We start from the raw sequence: 16609 nt of genomic DNA on the forward strand, positions 1-16609 counted from the left end.
CCTCCCTCCCCCACACTCTCAGGCAGCGCGTTCCAGATCCTAACCCCTCGATTGACCCTCCCTCCCCCACACTCTCAGGCAACGCGTTCCAGATCCTAACTCCTCGCTGCGTGAAAAAGTTTCTCCTCGTGTCTCCGTCACTCCTTTTACCCATCGCCTTCAATCTGTGTCCCTCTGCTTCTCCGTCCTTCCCCCGATGGGAACATTTCACCCGATCCACTCCGTCCCAGACCCCTCACGATGTTGAACACCTCCATCAAATCTCATCTCGACCTTTCCCGATAACAATCCTGTTCCCTCTCGAACCTCTCGACTGACCCTCCCTCCGCCACACTCCGAGGAGAACAGTCCCAACTTCTCCAATCGATCCACGGAACTGAAGTTCCTCATCTCTGGAACCATTCTCGTGAACACCACATGGTCACAATGATCTCGAGAGCGCTGGCTTTTGCTTCTCCGGCCTTGGCGATACTGGTGGGGGGGGCTTCGGTTACGTGGAGAGAGCAAGGAGTCGGGGATTGTTCTCCTTAAAGAGAAGGCTAAGAGGAGGTGCACCAGAGCGCCGCTAGAGATGTAGAAGCCCAATTGCCAAGAGAAACTGTGGCTGCTCTTGGAGCCAAGGAGGCTGAGAGGAGATTTAATCGAGGCGCTCAAGATCAGGAAGGGTTTTTGGCAGAGTAATTAGCGAGAAACAGAAGGGTCAGCTACCAGAGGACACAGGTAGGTGGCGAATGGCAGCAGAGGAGAAACCGTTTGATGCAGCAAGTTAGGATACGATGATCCTAGCCACGGCTCAGAGGCAGACAGTTGGGGGTTCAGACCCCACGCCCAGCACGACACTCTGGGAAGTGCTGGCGTCCGGGTGAGACGTTCAACCCATGCCTTGGCAGCAAAACAGAGCGAAGGAGTCATCCCCACCCCCCCGTATCCTGGCCCACGCACGTTCCCTCGATCAACATCGCAAAACGCGGGCTATCTTGATCACCGCAGGATCATGCTGTGCGCAAATCGGCTGCCCCGGGTGGTTCCGACCACACTTCAAAAGCGTGGCGCTGGAACTTGGGAGGACATCTGGTGGTTGCTTTAAGATCACAAGGAATGGGAGCAGGAGGTGGCCATTTGGCCCCTCGAGCCTGCTCTGCCATTCGATAAGATCACAGCCGTCTCGTCGATCAAATATCTGTCTAACTTAGCCTTCAATATATTCAATGCCCCGGCCTCCACTGCTATCTGCGGGGGGGGGGGGGGGGGGGGGGGGGGGGGGGGGGGCGCTGCGGGCGGTGGGTGTGGAGGATTCCACAGACTGACCAACCTCTGAGAAAAATCAGAGATTCATAAGAGGCCAAAATTGGAGGAGCACAGGGTTCGGAGGTCTGTGGGGGTTGGGCGAGATTGCAGAGATTGGCAGGACTGTGGGAGTGGGTTGGGGGGAAAATTGGGGCCATGGAGTGATTTGAAAACAAATTTTTAAATCAAGGTGCTGCTTAAGTGGATTGGTCTTACATTCATCAGGACAAACACAAGAACGCCAAATTTCATACTGCACTCATCAGGGCAAACACAAGAACACCAAATTTCATACTGCACTCCTCAGGACAAACACAAGAACGCCAAATTTCATACTGCACTCATCAGGACAAACACCAGAACACCAAATTTCATACTGCACTCCTCAGGATAAACACCAGAACGCCAAATTTCATACTGCACCCATCAGGACAAACACAAGAACACCAAATTTCATACTGCACTCATCAGGACAAACACAAGAAAACCAAATTTCATACTGCACCCATCAGGACAAACACAAGAACACCAAATTTCGTACTGCACTCCTCAGGACAAACACAAGAACGCCAAATTTCATACTGCACTCCTCAGGACAAACACAAGAACGCCAAATTTCATACTGCACTCATCAGGGCAAACACAAGAACACCAAATTTCATACTGCACTCATCAGGACAAACACAAGAACACCAAATTTCATACTGCACTCCTCAGGACAAATATAAGAAGACCAAATTTCATACTGCACTCATCAGAGCAAACGCAAGATTTTAATGTCGCACCTATCAGGGTAGATCTGCCCTACCACCCCACTGCTGGCTAAGAGACTCAGTGTGAGTTAGGATACAGGGGCAGCAGTGTTTTGGGTCAGCTGAGACTTTCGGAGGTTAGAATGCAACAGGCAAGCCGGCCAGGAGCACGTCAAGTCTCACGGTGATGAAGTTACGAATGAGAGTTTCAAACTGACGAGCTGAAACTGGGACGAGCTCCCTGCGAGTCCTTTCTCCCGCAGCCTGGAAATGAACTGCAGTCTTAAATCAGTTGTTTTAACAACAGATTCGCTTGCTTTTGTGGATTCAATTAAGAAATGGGCGTGGGCCATTCCTGAAGGCAAGCCAGTCACCCCCACAGCTTATAATTACATCCCCGACTACTGACACCCTCCCCTCGGGCGAACCTGCCCTCCCCCGGGAACGAGGCCACGGCACTCAGGAACAACATCGACGTGACACGCTCTCACAGCTCTCAAATGCTTTCTCCAGCCAGGTGAGCTCTCGGGGGGAAAAAGGCAGACCATTTTTAACCCTCTCACTTCCATTTCCCCCTCCCCCACTTTGGGGGGGGCGGGGGGGGGGGGAGGTGGGGAAGATGGGATGGGGGAAGAAACAAAACAAAATTTCAGATTTACTTCCTGGCATCACCCCTCAACAGTCTAGTTTCAAACAGTCGCTCAGTAGCGTAGAACTTGAATATTCCTTAAAAACAGACGTGCTACCAAAATGGATTGCTCTTGTGTTCAGCAGGGTAAACACAAGAACACCAAATTTCATACTGCACTCATCAGGACAAACACAAGAACACCAAATTTCATACTGCACTCCTCAGGACAAACACAAGAACACCAAATGTCATACTACACTCCTCAGGACAAACACAAGAACACCAAATGTCATACTGCACTCCTCAGGACAAACACAAGAACACCAAATGTCATACTGCACTCAACAGGACAAACACAAGAACACCAAATGTCATACTGCACTCATCAGGACAAACACAAGAACACCAAATTTCATACTGCACTCATCAGGACAAACACAAGAACACCAAATTTCATACTGCACTCATCAGGACAAACACAAGAACACCAAATTTCATACTGCACTCATCAGGACAAACACAAGAACACCAAATTTCATACTGCACTCAACAGGACAAACACAAGAACGCCATATTTCACACTGCACTCATCAGGACAAACACAAGAACGCCATATTTCATACTGTACTCATCAGGACAAATGCAAGAATGCCAAATTTAAAACGACCAGCATAAACTGCTGTGATCATTTGAGTATGAATAAACCCAAGGTTTGTCCAACAGCCTTTTGCACAATGTCCTGCACGTTGAAAGGCTTGGTAAGTACAAGCCCTCTGCTCCTGCACCCCTTTCAAATTGTACCATTTCATTAACATTGCCTCTCATTCTTCTGCCCAGTGTTATTGCCTCACACCTCTTTGTTAAACTGTATCTGCCACATGCCTGCCCATTTCACCAGACTAAGTGTTGTCAAAGTCTATTACCGTCATCCTTGTTGTTAACAACATTTCCATGGTTCAGGTCACTAGCAAATTTTGAATTGGTTCTCCTGTGTACCTAAGTCTGGGTCATTGAGATATCGAAAGGAACAATGGTCCTAATACTGACCCTCGGGAGGGAGGTGGGAGTAGCAACAGCACTGTCCATCTCCCTCCAGTCTGGAAAAAGAATCAAGTCACCATGACTCGTTCGCTTTCTCTCCCTCAGCCAACACCGCCAGATCTTACCACCAATCACACAGCGGTGACAAGCACAGGAGGAGCCCATTCACCCCATCTTGGGTGCACTGGCTCTCCGAGTGAGCGCTGCACTGAGTGCCACTCCCCTGCCTCCAATTGCACGTTCTTCCTTTTCAGATAACAACCCAACTCCCTCTTGAAAGCCTCGGCTGACCCTGCCTCCACCACACACTCCGGCACCAGTGGGAATACTTCCTCCCCATCTACATTGTCCAGACCCCTCATCATTTTCAATAGTTCTAGCCAATCTCCTCTCAACCTTCTCTTAGGAAGAAAAGAATTAGGAGCCGGAGTAGGTCACTCCGCTCCTTGAGCCTGCTCTGCCATCCAACGAGATCCTGGCTGATTTTCTACCTCCAACTTTCCCACACTATCCCCATATCCCTTGATGACTTTAAAATGTAAAAATCTATTGATCTCTACCTTGAACGTAATAACTGAGCCTCTTCATCCCTCTGCGAGAATTAGAGAATTTAATTAGAGAATTTAAATTCTGATGATGACCATGAAGCCATTGTCGATTGTTTAAAAACCCATCTGGTTCGCTAATGCCCTTTAGGGAAGGAAGTCTGCCGTCCATACCTGGTCTGGCCTACAAGTGACCCCAGACCCACAGCAATGTAGTTGACTCTTAACTTCCCTCTCAACAAGGGCATTTAGGGATGGGCAATAAACGCTGGCCAAGCCAGCGATGTTCACATCCTATGAATGAATAAAAAAAACTTCACCACCCTCTGAGTAAAGAAATTCCTCCTTATTTCAGTTATAAATGGCCTACCCCTTATTCTGAGACTGTGTCCCCTGGTTCTAGACTCCACTCACCCCCCAGCCACCCCCATCATCACCACCAGCCAGGGGAAATATCCTCCCCGCAAATACTCGGTAAGAGTTTCGTACTTTTCAATGAGATCATCTCACTTGCTTCTAAACTCCCCAGAGAATACAGGCCCAGTCTCCTCAATCTCTCCCTCATACGACAATCCCGCCATCCCTAGGCCAGTCTGGTGAGCCTTCATTGTACTCCCTCTATGGCAAGTGCATCCTTCCTTGGATAAGGAGACCAAGACGGCACACGGTAATCCAGGTGCGCCCCCGCCGAGGCTCTGTACAACTGCGGCAAGACATCTTTACTCCTGTACTCATATCCCCTTGATAAAGGCCAACGTGCCTCCCTTATTGCTTGCTGCACCCGCATGTTAGCTTTCATTGACTCGTGATCCAAGTCTCTCCAGACATCTTCCCAATCTTTCCCCATTTAATAAAGACTCTACACTTCCGTCTTCCCGGCTAAATTGGATGAATTGACATTTTCCCCCACGTTATCTTCTATCTGCCACAGTCTTGCCCACTCGCTCAGCCGGTCTAAAACCTTCCCCCATCTACATCCCCTCCCCATCAACAAACTCGGGAACGTTACATTTGGACACCACATCCAAATCGTTGATATAGACTGTGAATAGCTGGGGCCCCAAGCACTGTTCTTCTCAAAGGAAGACAATCCCATCTTCTCCAATGCGTCCACGGAACTGAAGTCCCTCATCCCTGGAGCCATTCCCCAGAACCCTAACCCCCCGGAACTATTCGCGCAAACACCAGAGGTCTATCCAGGAGCAAGACAGACTGGGGGGGGCTGGGGGGGGCGCACGAGGGAAGGGATTCCACAACTTGGGGTCCAGGCAGCTGAAGGAGCAGCAGTCAATGACGGAGCAACTAAAAACCAGGGCACATGCAAGAGGCCACGGAGGCAGAGATTTTGGTAGGGCTATGGGAGATGCAGAGGTCAGGGAGGAGGAGAGAGGGGTAGCATACAAGGCCATGGACAGTTTTGGAATACAGGAGAGTGGGGGATGGGCAGCAGGTCACAACTGGAGGAGCTCAGAGATTTGCGAGGGCGTGAGGAGGTGAAAAAAGATGGATCTTGGGGTGTTTTGGCGGGGAGAGAGCAGGCCGGGGAGGTATCTCAACACGAGGGTGAGAATGTTTTTCTTTAAAAATATCGAGCGTTGGTGGACCCAGAGACAGGGCAGGAGCACAAGGGGCTGATAAATCTGTTCCAGATTTATAACAAATGGAGCAACCCACTCCAAACCTTCCTCTGGTAGCTGAGGGTTCATTCAGGCACCCTGCTTTTGTAAAGAGGAAACAATAAGGCATAATGAAACCTGCTGATGTCAAAGATCAGGGCGGTGGGAAGGCAAGGGTGGGGCTGAGGGCGAGAATTCCTCCCCAAGAAGGAAGAGCTGCTCGATATCCCGATGAAGTGTCGGAGGTAGCAGCCCAAAGTCCGTTTGCCAGCCTGTCCAAAGGTTGCAGTGCCAGTGTTGTTGGCAGTACAGTGAGCTGTCTCAGAGGGTCAACAGGACGTTATAAAGGCTGCTTACGCGATTGGACCGGGAGACAGGCTGAACATCTCCACCGGACGTTGTGTCTCTCCAGTCCAGCTGCTGGACAGCACCTTTAAACACACATCACCCTGCCCCTTGATCCCAGTTCCGTGGAACTCAACTCCTGACGGGGAACAAGCCCCCAGTATCATTCTTCTGGCTGGAATAATCTGACAGCTTGGTTGGGGGGGGGGGGGGGGGGGAGCGGCGGAATGTACATACACAATTCTATGAATGGGCAGGGGGGTGGGGGGGGGCCGAAAAGAGAGGAGTGTACAAACTCAATTCTGTGAATAAGGGATGTGGGAGAGGAGTGTATATACACAATTATTTGAATGGGGGGGGTGGGAGAGCAGTTTATATACACAATTCTGTGAACAGGGGAAGCGAGAGAGGGAGAGAGGAACGTACAGACACAATTATTTGAATGGGGAGAGAAGTGTACAAGCTGGGGTTCATCCTTCCTTCTCACACAGTATACAACATGGCCCATTCCCACCACTGCCTCAGCTCATCCAAGTCTCAGTTACCACACGGCTTTATAACTCCAATACCTTGCCACTCTTCTTGTTGACCTGCAGTGACTCCCGGTCAGGCAGCGTCTCAGTTTTACAAGTTATACCCTCATCACCGAATCCCTCTGTTTCTCGTCGCCTCCTTAACTCCAACCCCTCTCCCTCTCTGTAACCTCCTCCAGCACCGACAACCCTCCCTATCTCTGTAACCTCCTCCAGCCCCTACACCCCTCCCTATCTCTGTAACCTCCTCCAGCCCCTACACCCCTCCCTATCTCTGTAACCTCCTCCAGCCCTACACCCCTCCCTATCTCTGTAACCTCCTACAGCCCCTACACCCCTCCCTATCTCTGTAACCTCCTACAGCCCCTACACCCCTCCCTATCTCTGTAACCTCCTCCAGCCCCTACACCCCTCCCTATCTCTGTAACCTCCTCCAGCCCCTACACCCCTCCCTATCTCTGTAACCTCCTCCAGCCCCTACAACCCTCCCTATCTCTGTAACCTCCTCCAGCCCCTACATCCCTCCCTATCTCTGTAACCTCCTCCAGCCCCCTACACCCCTCCCTATCTCTGTAACCTCCTCCAGCCCCTACAACCCTCCCTATCTCTGTAACCTCCTCCAGACCCCTACACCCCTCCCTATCAGCGTAACCTCCTCCAGCCCTCCATATCTCTGTAACCTCCTCCAGCCCCATACAACCCTCCGAGATGTGTGCACTCTTCCAATATCGGCTTCTTGCCGGAACGCCAACTCCTTTCTCCTGCACCCCACACGGCCCCCCCTCCCCCCCCCCCCCCCCCCCCCCCCCCCCCCCCCCCCTCCCAACTCCGATTTCCATCATTCCGCCTTTGGAGCCGTGCTTTCAGGCATCCCAGCCCGAAGCTCTGGAATTCCCTCCCCAACCCCCATCTCTCCCCTTTTCAGAGGCCCTGCAAAAACGCACCGAGCGCGGTCGGCCTGTGTCCCAACATCTCACCCTGCGGCTTGCTGTCAAAACATTCGCTTGGCGGCTCTCTGGCGAGGCAATCACGGGATGCTTGCCCCGCAGGGAGGGCACTGTCTAACCCCAACGCTTCTTGCCAACCAAAACGGGGCGACATTCTCCGGAACATTCCAAGGCCACCCCTGGTCCCCGCACAAGCGGGAGCAGGAGGCCACCTTTCGACCTGTCAAGCCGGCTTCCCATTCAAGGCCGATCTTGGGCTTCAACTCCAGTCTCCCACCCCTCTCCCTGCATTCCCCTTGGTTCCCCGTGGCAAGCCTCTCGATCGCCAACTTGAACACGCACGGCCTTCCGGGGTAGGGAATTCCGAAGATTCACGGCCCTCCAAGTGAAGAAATCTCTCATCTCACCCCACCTCGGGGCAGTGAGCTGAGCTACATCAAGACCATACAAAGGAGAGGGCTCCACATCGCATTGCATTATCCCTGTTTGCTGACAACACAAAGCTAAGTTGGTGAGTAAGCTGTCAAGAGGCTGTGAGGAGGTTAAGTGAATTTTTTTCTTTTAAATTCATTCACGGGATGTGGGCGTCGCTGGCTGGGCCCAGCGTTTATTGCCCATCCCTAATTGCCCCCTCGAGAAGGTGGTGTGTGAGCCGCCTTCTTGAGCCGCTGCATTCCCCGTGTGGTGTAGGTACACCAACAGCGCTGTTAGGGAGCGAGTTCCAGGATTTGGACCCGGCGACAGTGAAGGAACAACTGATATATTTCCAAGTCGGGATGGGTGAGTGGCTTAGAGGGGAACTTCCATGTGGTGGTGTTCCCCATGTGTCTGCTGCCCTTGTCCTTCTAGATGGTAGAGGTCGTGGGTTTGGGCGGCTCTGTCGAAGGAGCCTTGGTGAGTTGCTGCAGTGCATCTTGTAGATGGTACACACACTGCTGCTACTGTGCGTCGGTGGGGGAGGGAGTGAGTGTTTGTGGATGGGGTACCAATCGAGCGGGGCTGCTTTGTCCTGGATGGTGTCGAGCTTCTCAAGTGGGAGCCGCACTCATCCAGGCAACTGGGGAATATTCCATCACACTCCTGACTGGTGCCTTGTAGATGGTGGACAGGCTTTGGGGAGTCAGTAGGTGAGTTACTCTCCGCAGGATTCCCAGCCTCTGACCTGCTCTTGTAGCCACAGTATTTATATGGCTGGTCCAGTTCAGTTTCTGGTCAATGGTGGATCCCACCCTCCACTCCACATGATTTTAAAGAAGTGAATGTCAACGGGAGATGGTTAGGCCCTCTCTGACTGAGTGGGCTGGCAGGTGGCAGCTGGCGTTTCACATGGGGGCATGTGAAGTCATTCACTTTGTCAGAAGGAAGTGAAACACAAATTTTTTTTTTAAAAAAGTGAGAAGCTTTTACACTTTGGTCAGATTTGAAATCCTGAGCAAGAGATGCAGGGGAGGGTGGGAAACGCAAGTCGGAACTACTATTTATTTTAAACGCAGAGAGGGGTAACCTGGGGGGCTCACTATCTACAGGGGAGGCGGGGGGGGCGGTGGTAGTGGAAGCAGAGACGATGAATGATTCCAATTGGAGGGACACCCGAGGGGAATGAACCTAACGGGGTATGGTGGGGGGGGCGGGGGAGACGAGCAGGGCGCAGGGCTGACCGGGTCGCTCCACGGGCTGAATGCCCTCCTCCTGTACTGTAAATAGCTCTATTCCAAAGGGACCTGTGGGCTCCTTGCATGGCAGGCACAGAAACTTAACATGCAGGTGTAGCAGGCAATGAGGAAGGCAACTGGCATGTTAGCCTTCCAGGCATGAGGGGACTCTCCTCTGAGGAGGAGGAGGAGGGGGGGATTGAGTACATGAGACCCATGTTCCCTGGAGTTTAGGGGAATAAAAGGGGATTGCATTGAAACAGATAGTTATTTGAAAGCTTGCATCAACTTGCTGACACATATGCAGTCCCTTTGGGGCTCTGCAGGGCTTGGTCCTGCTTCCCTGGCCGTTTGTGATAAATCTCAACGATTTAAAACGTAAAGGCATGGGGCGGCTGGGGAGGCGGGGGTTAAGAAAAAGTGCGGACCACACAAAACCTGGCCGGGCGGTTGACAGCCAGGAAGAAAGCCGTCGGCTGCGGGGAGGTGTCAACGGTCTGGGCAGGCGGGCAGAGAAGTGACAAATGCAGTTTAATCGGGTGGAGCGTGAGGCTAATGCATTCGGGGAGGGCTAGTGAGGCAAGCGAGTCCACACTGACTGGTAGGATAGTGAGGAACAGAGGGACCTTGGAGCGCACCTCCACAGACCCCTGAAGGCAGCAGGACAGCTCAGCGAGGCAGGAAACCTGTTATCAACTGAGGCTTCGAGTATCAGGGCAGGGAGTTGCCTAAAATGGTAGTTAGGCCACAGCTGGAGTACTGCATCCAGCTCTGCTCGGTGCATTGAAAGAACAACGCGCTCACACTGGTGAGGGTACAGAGGAGATTTACACAGGACGTGATCAGGATTGGAGAATTTTTAGCGATGACCGGATAGGCTGGGGCTCTTTTTGGAAACGAGGGCAAGATTCAATCGACGTGTCCAAAGTGAGGAGGGGCCCGGATAAAGCGGGTAGGAAGGACCTATCGCTCTGAGCAGGGAGGTGTCAGTGACCAGGGGGATGGGGTTTAAAATAACTGGAAGGTCCAAGGGCGAGTCGGGAAGTAATTCTTTTTCACAGAGCGGTAGCGGTGATTTGGAACCCACAGGGGTGGCCGAGGCAGAAGCCCACATCGCAGCCAAACACTTGGGGTTGGCACGGGGGTGGGGTGGGGGGTTGCTATAGCCTCTGGGGCTACTGTACCGGGGGCTGGAGGATGGGCTGGGGCTGGTTACAGCCGACACTGACAAGACGGGCACAATGGCCTCCTTCGCCACTGTAAATCTGACACGCCCAACATTTAAACAAGTAATGTGCCCCGCCCCCTCCCAGGGAGGGCGGGGGGGGGGGGGGGGGGGGGGGCGTTCCACAGGGAGTGTAAACAGAGCACTCTTGACCACCGAGCCACGGGCGAAGATGCAGGACGGGTTAAAGGGGCAGGCGGCTGAAGAAGGGCGGAGCAGTTTCTCAGCTCAAGGAGGGGGCGCCAGGGAGATCTGAAGAGGAGGATAAAAGATTTCAAATTGGAGGTGGCGGGCAAAGGCAGGGTGGGGTGCCTCCAGGAGGCTGCTGATCTCATTGCCGGACAGGCAGGAGCGATAACACTGCTGATTCACCTCCCCCAGAGTCTGGGTGAAAACACCGAAGCAGACCACAATACACGAGGGAAACCAATCGCTCATGGAATTTGGCATCCTTAACAGGGCTCGCTGCTCAGCCACTCGAGACAGTCGTGGCTGGTCAGGCGCACTCTCACCTCCGAGTTAGCAGGTCCCAGTGGAGGCACCGGCGGTGTCGTGGTTATGAAACCGGGCTGGCAATCCAGAGCCAGTGCCCTGGGTTCGAACCCCACCGGTGGCAGCCGGGGGGAAATTTAAACCCAGTTAATAAACTCCGGGATCGAAAGAGAGTCTCGGCGATGGTGACCGGGAAACTCCCGGCATCTGGCCCACCGAGGTCCTTGAGGGGAGGGAAATCTGCCGCCCTTACCCGCTCCAGCCTACACGTGACTCCAGCCCCCTGCAGCTGGGTGGTCGGCTCTTGCATTTTGAGGAATGGAGGGGGAGGGGGCTCTGGCCTACGTCCAGCTCAATATTTATCCCCCCGCCCACCTCTCCCAGTCAACGTCCAACTCAATATTTATCCACCCTCCCTCCAGTCAACGTCCAATTCAATATTTACCCCCAACCCCCACCCTCCCCCTCACCCCACAATCAATGTCACAAAAGCAGATGATCTGCTGTCGCTGTTTGCGGGAGCTTGCTGTGCGCCGTCCGACTGCTGAGTCTCCGACGTGACGGCAGCGCCGACGCTTCGAGGGTGTGTCATTGGCTGGAAAGGCTTTGGGGGTGGCTTGAGGTCACGAAAGGTGCTAGACAAACGCAGCAGCTGCACTCCAGGGAGGGCCGGCCCAACGCGAGTGGTCGGGCGCCCTCCAAGCGTTTATCTGCCGCCACCACCCCCCGCATCCACCGTCCCGCCGGGCCTGGAGCTCGGAAAAGGTGCCCCAGCTATTCCGCTGTCGAAACCGTCGTCGGTGCCTTTGGTACCTCGACACTCGACCGTTCCCCGTGCCCCACCTCGGGCCAGATTTCACCCCCCCGCCACCCCCATTTTGGAGGTCAACTTCAGCTCGCTCTAAACTTGACTGCCCTGTACCCTAACCTCCATCAAGTTCCCGCTGCGCTCTCCACCCCCTACCCCTCCCCTCAACCTGCGGTATAGCTCCAGGCCTGGCCATGCCTCGATTTCCAAATTCTTAATCGTGTGTTCAAACCCACTCATGGGTCTCGTGCCTCCAGCCCTCAGCATCTCTGCAACCCTTGGAGAGCTCTGGGCTCCTGCAATGCTGGGATCTTGCGCGACTGAGCTTCCCAGTCACCTGCTCTTGGCTCTCGGGGTGTGCTTTGCTGTGAAACTCGCCCCTGTAAATCCCCTTTGGGATGTTCCACTACGTGACAAGGGGCTACGTGAAACTAAGATGCTGCTAAAGGTGTCCAGTTCTACGTAAGGATTACTATAAGTTGGGAGCAGGGACGGGCCCGTGGCCAAGCGCAAGACGGCACATGGAGAGGGACTTGAGCAGTGAGCCACGATGGCATTGGAGTCAAAGGACACTGGGTTCCAGGCCAACTCCACGGACTCAAGCCTTATTTCAGGCCGCGCTGCTGGAGCGCCGCCGCCAGTGCCGAGGGAGCGCCGCCGCCAGTGCCGAGGGAGCGCCGCCGCCAGTGCCGAGGGAGCGCCGCCGCCAGTGCCGAGGGAGCGCCGCCGCCAGTGCCGAGGGAGCGCCGCCGCCAGTGCCGAGGGAGCGCCGCCGCCAGTGCCGAGGGAGCGCCGCCGCCAGTGCCGAGGGAGCGCCGCCGCCAGTGCCGAGGGAGCGCCGCCGCCAGTGCCGAGGGAGCGCCGCCGCCAGTGCCGAGGGAGCGCCGCCGCCAGTGCCGAGGGAGCGCCGCCGCCAGTGCCGAGGGAGCGCCGTGCCGCCAGTGCCGAGGGAGCGCCGTGCCGCCAGTGCCGAGGGAGCGCCGCGCCGCCGCCAGTGCCGAGGGAGCGCCGCGCCGCCGCCAGTGCCGAGGGAGCGCCGCGCCGCCGCCAGTGCCGAGGGAGCGCCGCGCCGCCGCCAGTGCCGAGGGAGCGCCGCGCCGCCGCCAGTGCCGAGGGAGCGCCGCGCCGCCGGAGGGCCGGCGCCAGTGCCAAGGGAACGTTGTACCAATTGAAACGCTGCCGATTGGACAGGACATTAAACTGGGAGCCCCACTTGCCCTCTTGGGCGGACTGACAAACCCAAAGGACAGCGAAGGGGCTTCCTGCTCCCCCCCACCCCCCACCTCCCCCTCCACCCAGCACCCTGGAGCCAACATCCCTCAACCGAGGCCATAAACAGAGTATGTGGAGGTGACTGTATTCGCTGTCACAGGGGTTTGCTGCGCACAGGTTAGTGGCTTCATTTACTGGGTGAACACAGCGGCTCCCACCTTCAGAAACATTTCATTGGCTTCAGAGCATCTCGGGATGCCCCGAGGTTGCAAGAGGCGCTATACGAATTCCCTTCCTTTACAATCAACCGTGAAAGGCCACGTCCCCCTGACAGCCCCACTCATTTTTCCCCGCGCTGCGACACACTGATTCAGGAAGCGCTTCTGCACCGCCCAAACGTGAAAGAGCCCCCGTCAAAACTTAACCCTCCCAACCCGCCCCCAGCCCGAATAAACTGGGTTCTGAGGCGCGCACGAAAACCCACAGGCCGCTCGGCCCCTCTGCTCCATGGGTGTTCCTACCCCACACCGGCCTCCTCCCCCTCTTCATCTACCCCCCCCCCCACCACCCCAAACACACACACACACACACACACACAATCCATTAAGAAGTATTTGGATGTGCACTTGCGATGCCACGGATACGAGGCTGTGGGCTTAGTACTGGAAAGTGGGATTAGAACAGTTCGGGACTTGTTCAACCGGTGCAGACTCGATGGGCCGAAGGGCCTTTTCCTGTGCTGTGGACCTCTATGACTCTATCCACATCTCCTTCTATTCCTTCCTCCCTCGTGCATTTATCCAACTTCAACCACCACCCCCCCTCTTAAACCTAACACGATTCATTTCACGCACTCCCCGTGGGAGCGAGTGGCACATTCGCCCCCGGACACTCATATAGTGATGGACCGCACACCCCCCCCCCCCCCCCACCACCCACACCAGTTGTGGTCTCGCACGCAATGGTGGGGGGGGGGGGGGGGAGAAAGCATCCACGCGATGGCTCAACTTTCACTATCTTAATCTCGCGCCCCCGTGCAGACCCCCAGCTCCCCTCTCCCCAACCCCACGTAGTCACCCCCTCCTCGGAAGGGAACTGCCCCAGAGCCTGTTCATCCTTTCTCCCCCCCCCCACCAACCCCAGGAACGAGGGGTTAAATCTGATATCGCAGAAGCCAAGCTTCCTTTTGCATCTTCTGAAGTGACTCCACATCCTCTACTTCTACAGGGAAAAAAAAACACTCACTCACACAATCTCCCTTCTCTATTCGAGTCGTGGCAGATTTTTTTTTTAAAAACTGTCAAGTTTAAGCAAGCACTAATTTTTTTTTCTCTCTGAAAGCGAGGCAGGCATCAGACGAGCACGTCAGGCTATAAGTCGGCCGAGTGGAGCAGGGGCGAGAGAGAGAGAGAGAGAGAGAGAGAGAGGGGGATCTGCACGGCTTCCTTTCATAGATAAACGACAACCGTGTATTCTGTCACCGGGAGACTGCTTACCTCCAGGGCCTCCAGCGTTGGGAAGCTGGTGATGGCAAACCCATCAATGATATCCTCCTCGCAGGACGTGGACTCCCTCCTCCTGCGCCTGGGAGGCCTGGGCCTGGAGGAGCCCGGACCCTCCCCCGTCTCTCGGTCTGACCCAGAGGAAGGCGAGTAGGGCCTGGAGTCCCTGCCCCCAGTCCCGGCCATCTTCCTCTCTCTGTCCCTCTGGGACCGAGACCTCCGGCTCTGGCGATAGCCACCTGCCCTGGGTGGCAACTCCATGTTCGGTTTCACCCGTTTGTCAAAGTTTGTACGGGTTGTCAGTACTGATATAAATATTAAAGGATATTTCTTTTTAAAAAAAAAAATTAATGATAAAGTCCACTCCCTTTCCTAAAGTCTTGCTGTCATGGAGAAGAATGTGACGTCCTTTTTCTGTTCTCGTATCCTTATTACGAGCGCATCCAAAAGTAGACGAACACAAGAGGAGGTTCCAGAAAGGGGTTTAAAAACCAAAAGCACTGAAGTACAAGGACTCCTCAGACGCATTCCATGTGTGGGTTAAAGAAACGAGCCTCCTGGAATTATCTTCTCGAGGGATTTCCAAAAGGAAGACAGATATCCTTAGATGGACTTCCTGGAGAGAAGGGAGGGAGGGAGGGAGGGATTGGGGGTAGAATTTAAAAAAAAAAAGGAAAAGCACGAATCTTGAAGTGGGTGGGAGTGGGGCAAAAAGGAGGAGGAAAAAAATATATATATTGCACCTTATAAATGTCCAAGTAGACCCGAGATTGGTTCTTTGGGATGGACTTTGCTTCTTAAGAAATCAGAGTTGCCGGTGGGGGGGGGGGGGGGGGGGGGAATAAAAAACACACACACACACATCCAATAAAATAGGCTTCCCCTCTCTTTTCAGGCTAATTTCCCCAATAATTTACTGCTGCTGGAGGTTGGGAGGGGGATTCAAAGACAGAGAGAGAGAGAAAAAAAAGGCTTGACTCTAAATCGCGATAAACAAAAGCCAAAAAAAAGGGAGAGAGAGATTTGTGGGGGGTGGGGGAGGGAGGGAGAGAGAGAGAGAGAGAGAGACAGAACTGAGTCAGCTCCAGAGGAAGAAGGTAGGGAGTGAGGGGAAAGAAGAGGAAGATAAAGGGGGAACTTTCCTTTTTTGTGGGAGGGTGGGGTGGGGTTGCAACTCATACAAGAAAAATAAAAAGTTGCTGATCCTTTCCAAAAGTGGGTGCTTTTTGGATATAATGGTTAAGAAATGAGGAGGGGGGGGTTTCTAATGTGTGTGTGTGTAGGGGATTTGGGGCGGGGGGAATAAATATCCTCCGACAGTAAAGTGAGGATGGGGGGGGGCAGGTTTCTAATGTGTGTGTGTGGGGGTAGGGGATTGAGGGGGAGGGGAATAAGTATCCTCTGACAGTAAAATGAAGGGGGGGTTTCTAATGTGTGTGTGTGTGGGGGTAGGGGATTGAGGGGGGGAATAAATATCCTCCGACAGTAAAGTGAGGGGGGGTGTTTCTAGTGTGTGTGTGGGTAGGGGATTGAGGGGGGGGAATAAATATCCTCCGACAGTAAAGTGAGGGGGGGTGTTTCTAGTGTGTGTGTGTGTGTGTGTGTGTGTGTGTGTGTGGGTAGGGTGGGGGTCCCTGTGTGTGCGTGTGTGGGGGGGGTAGGGGATTGAGGTGGGGGGAAATAAATATCCTCCGACAGTAAAGTGAAGGGGAGGTTTCTTGTGTGTGTGTGGGGGTAGGGGATTGAGGGGGGGGGGAATAAATATCCTCGACAGTAAAGTGAGGGGGGTGGCTTCTAGTGTGTGTGTGTGTGTGTGTGTGTGTGTGTGGGTGGGGGTAGGGGATTGAGGGGGGTGGGTGGGAATAAATATCCTCCGACAGTAAAGTGAGGGGGGGGGGTTTCTAGTGTGTGTGTGTGTGTGTGTGTAGGGGATTGAGGGGGGGGGGGTGGGAATAAATATCCTCCGACAGTAAAGTGAGGGGGGGGGGTTTCTAGTGTGTGTGTGTGTGTGTGTGTGTGTG

General features: G+C 54.2%; 1 protein-coding gene across 5 annotated transcripts in view; it reads right to left on the minus strand.

The window, feature by feature from the left end:
* The window catches only part of LOC121274795 (autism susceptibility gene 2 protein homolog), an 89217-nt gene extending 73969 nt beyond the window's left edge, over positions 1-15248 (minus strand). For 4 of the 5 annotated variants that reach the window (XM_041182150.1, XM_041182152.1, XM_041182151.1 and 1 more), the window contains exon 1: positions 14583-15248. In XM_041182150.1, the coding sequence (XP_041038084.1) occupies positions 14583-14849 (267 nt within the window). In that variant the 5' untranslated portion in view covers positions 14850-15248. The remainder of the gene's footprint in view (positions 1-14582) is intronic. The other variant, XM_041182149.1, reaches the window with a different exon arrangement.
* Between the last annotated feature and the right edge of the window lie 1361 nt (positions 15249-16609).

This window comes from Carcharodon carcharias (genome assembly GCF_017639515.1).
Source record: "Carcharodon carcharias isolate sCarCar2 chromosome 38 unlocalized genomic scaffold, sCarCar2.pri SUPER_38_unloc_2, whole genome shotgun sequence".
In the NCBI taxonomy this organism is placed as follows: domain Eukaryota; kingdom Metazoa; phylum Chordata; class Chondrichthyes; order Lamniformes; family Lamnidae; genus Carcharodon; species Carcharodon carcharias.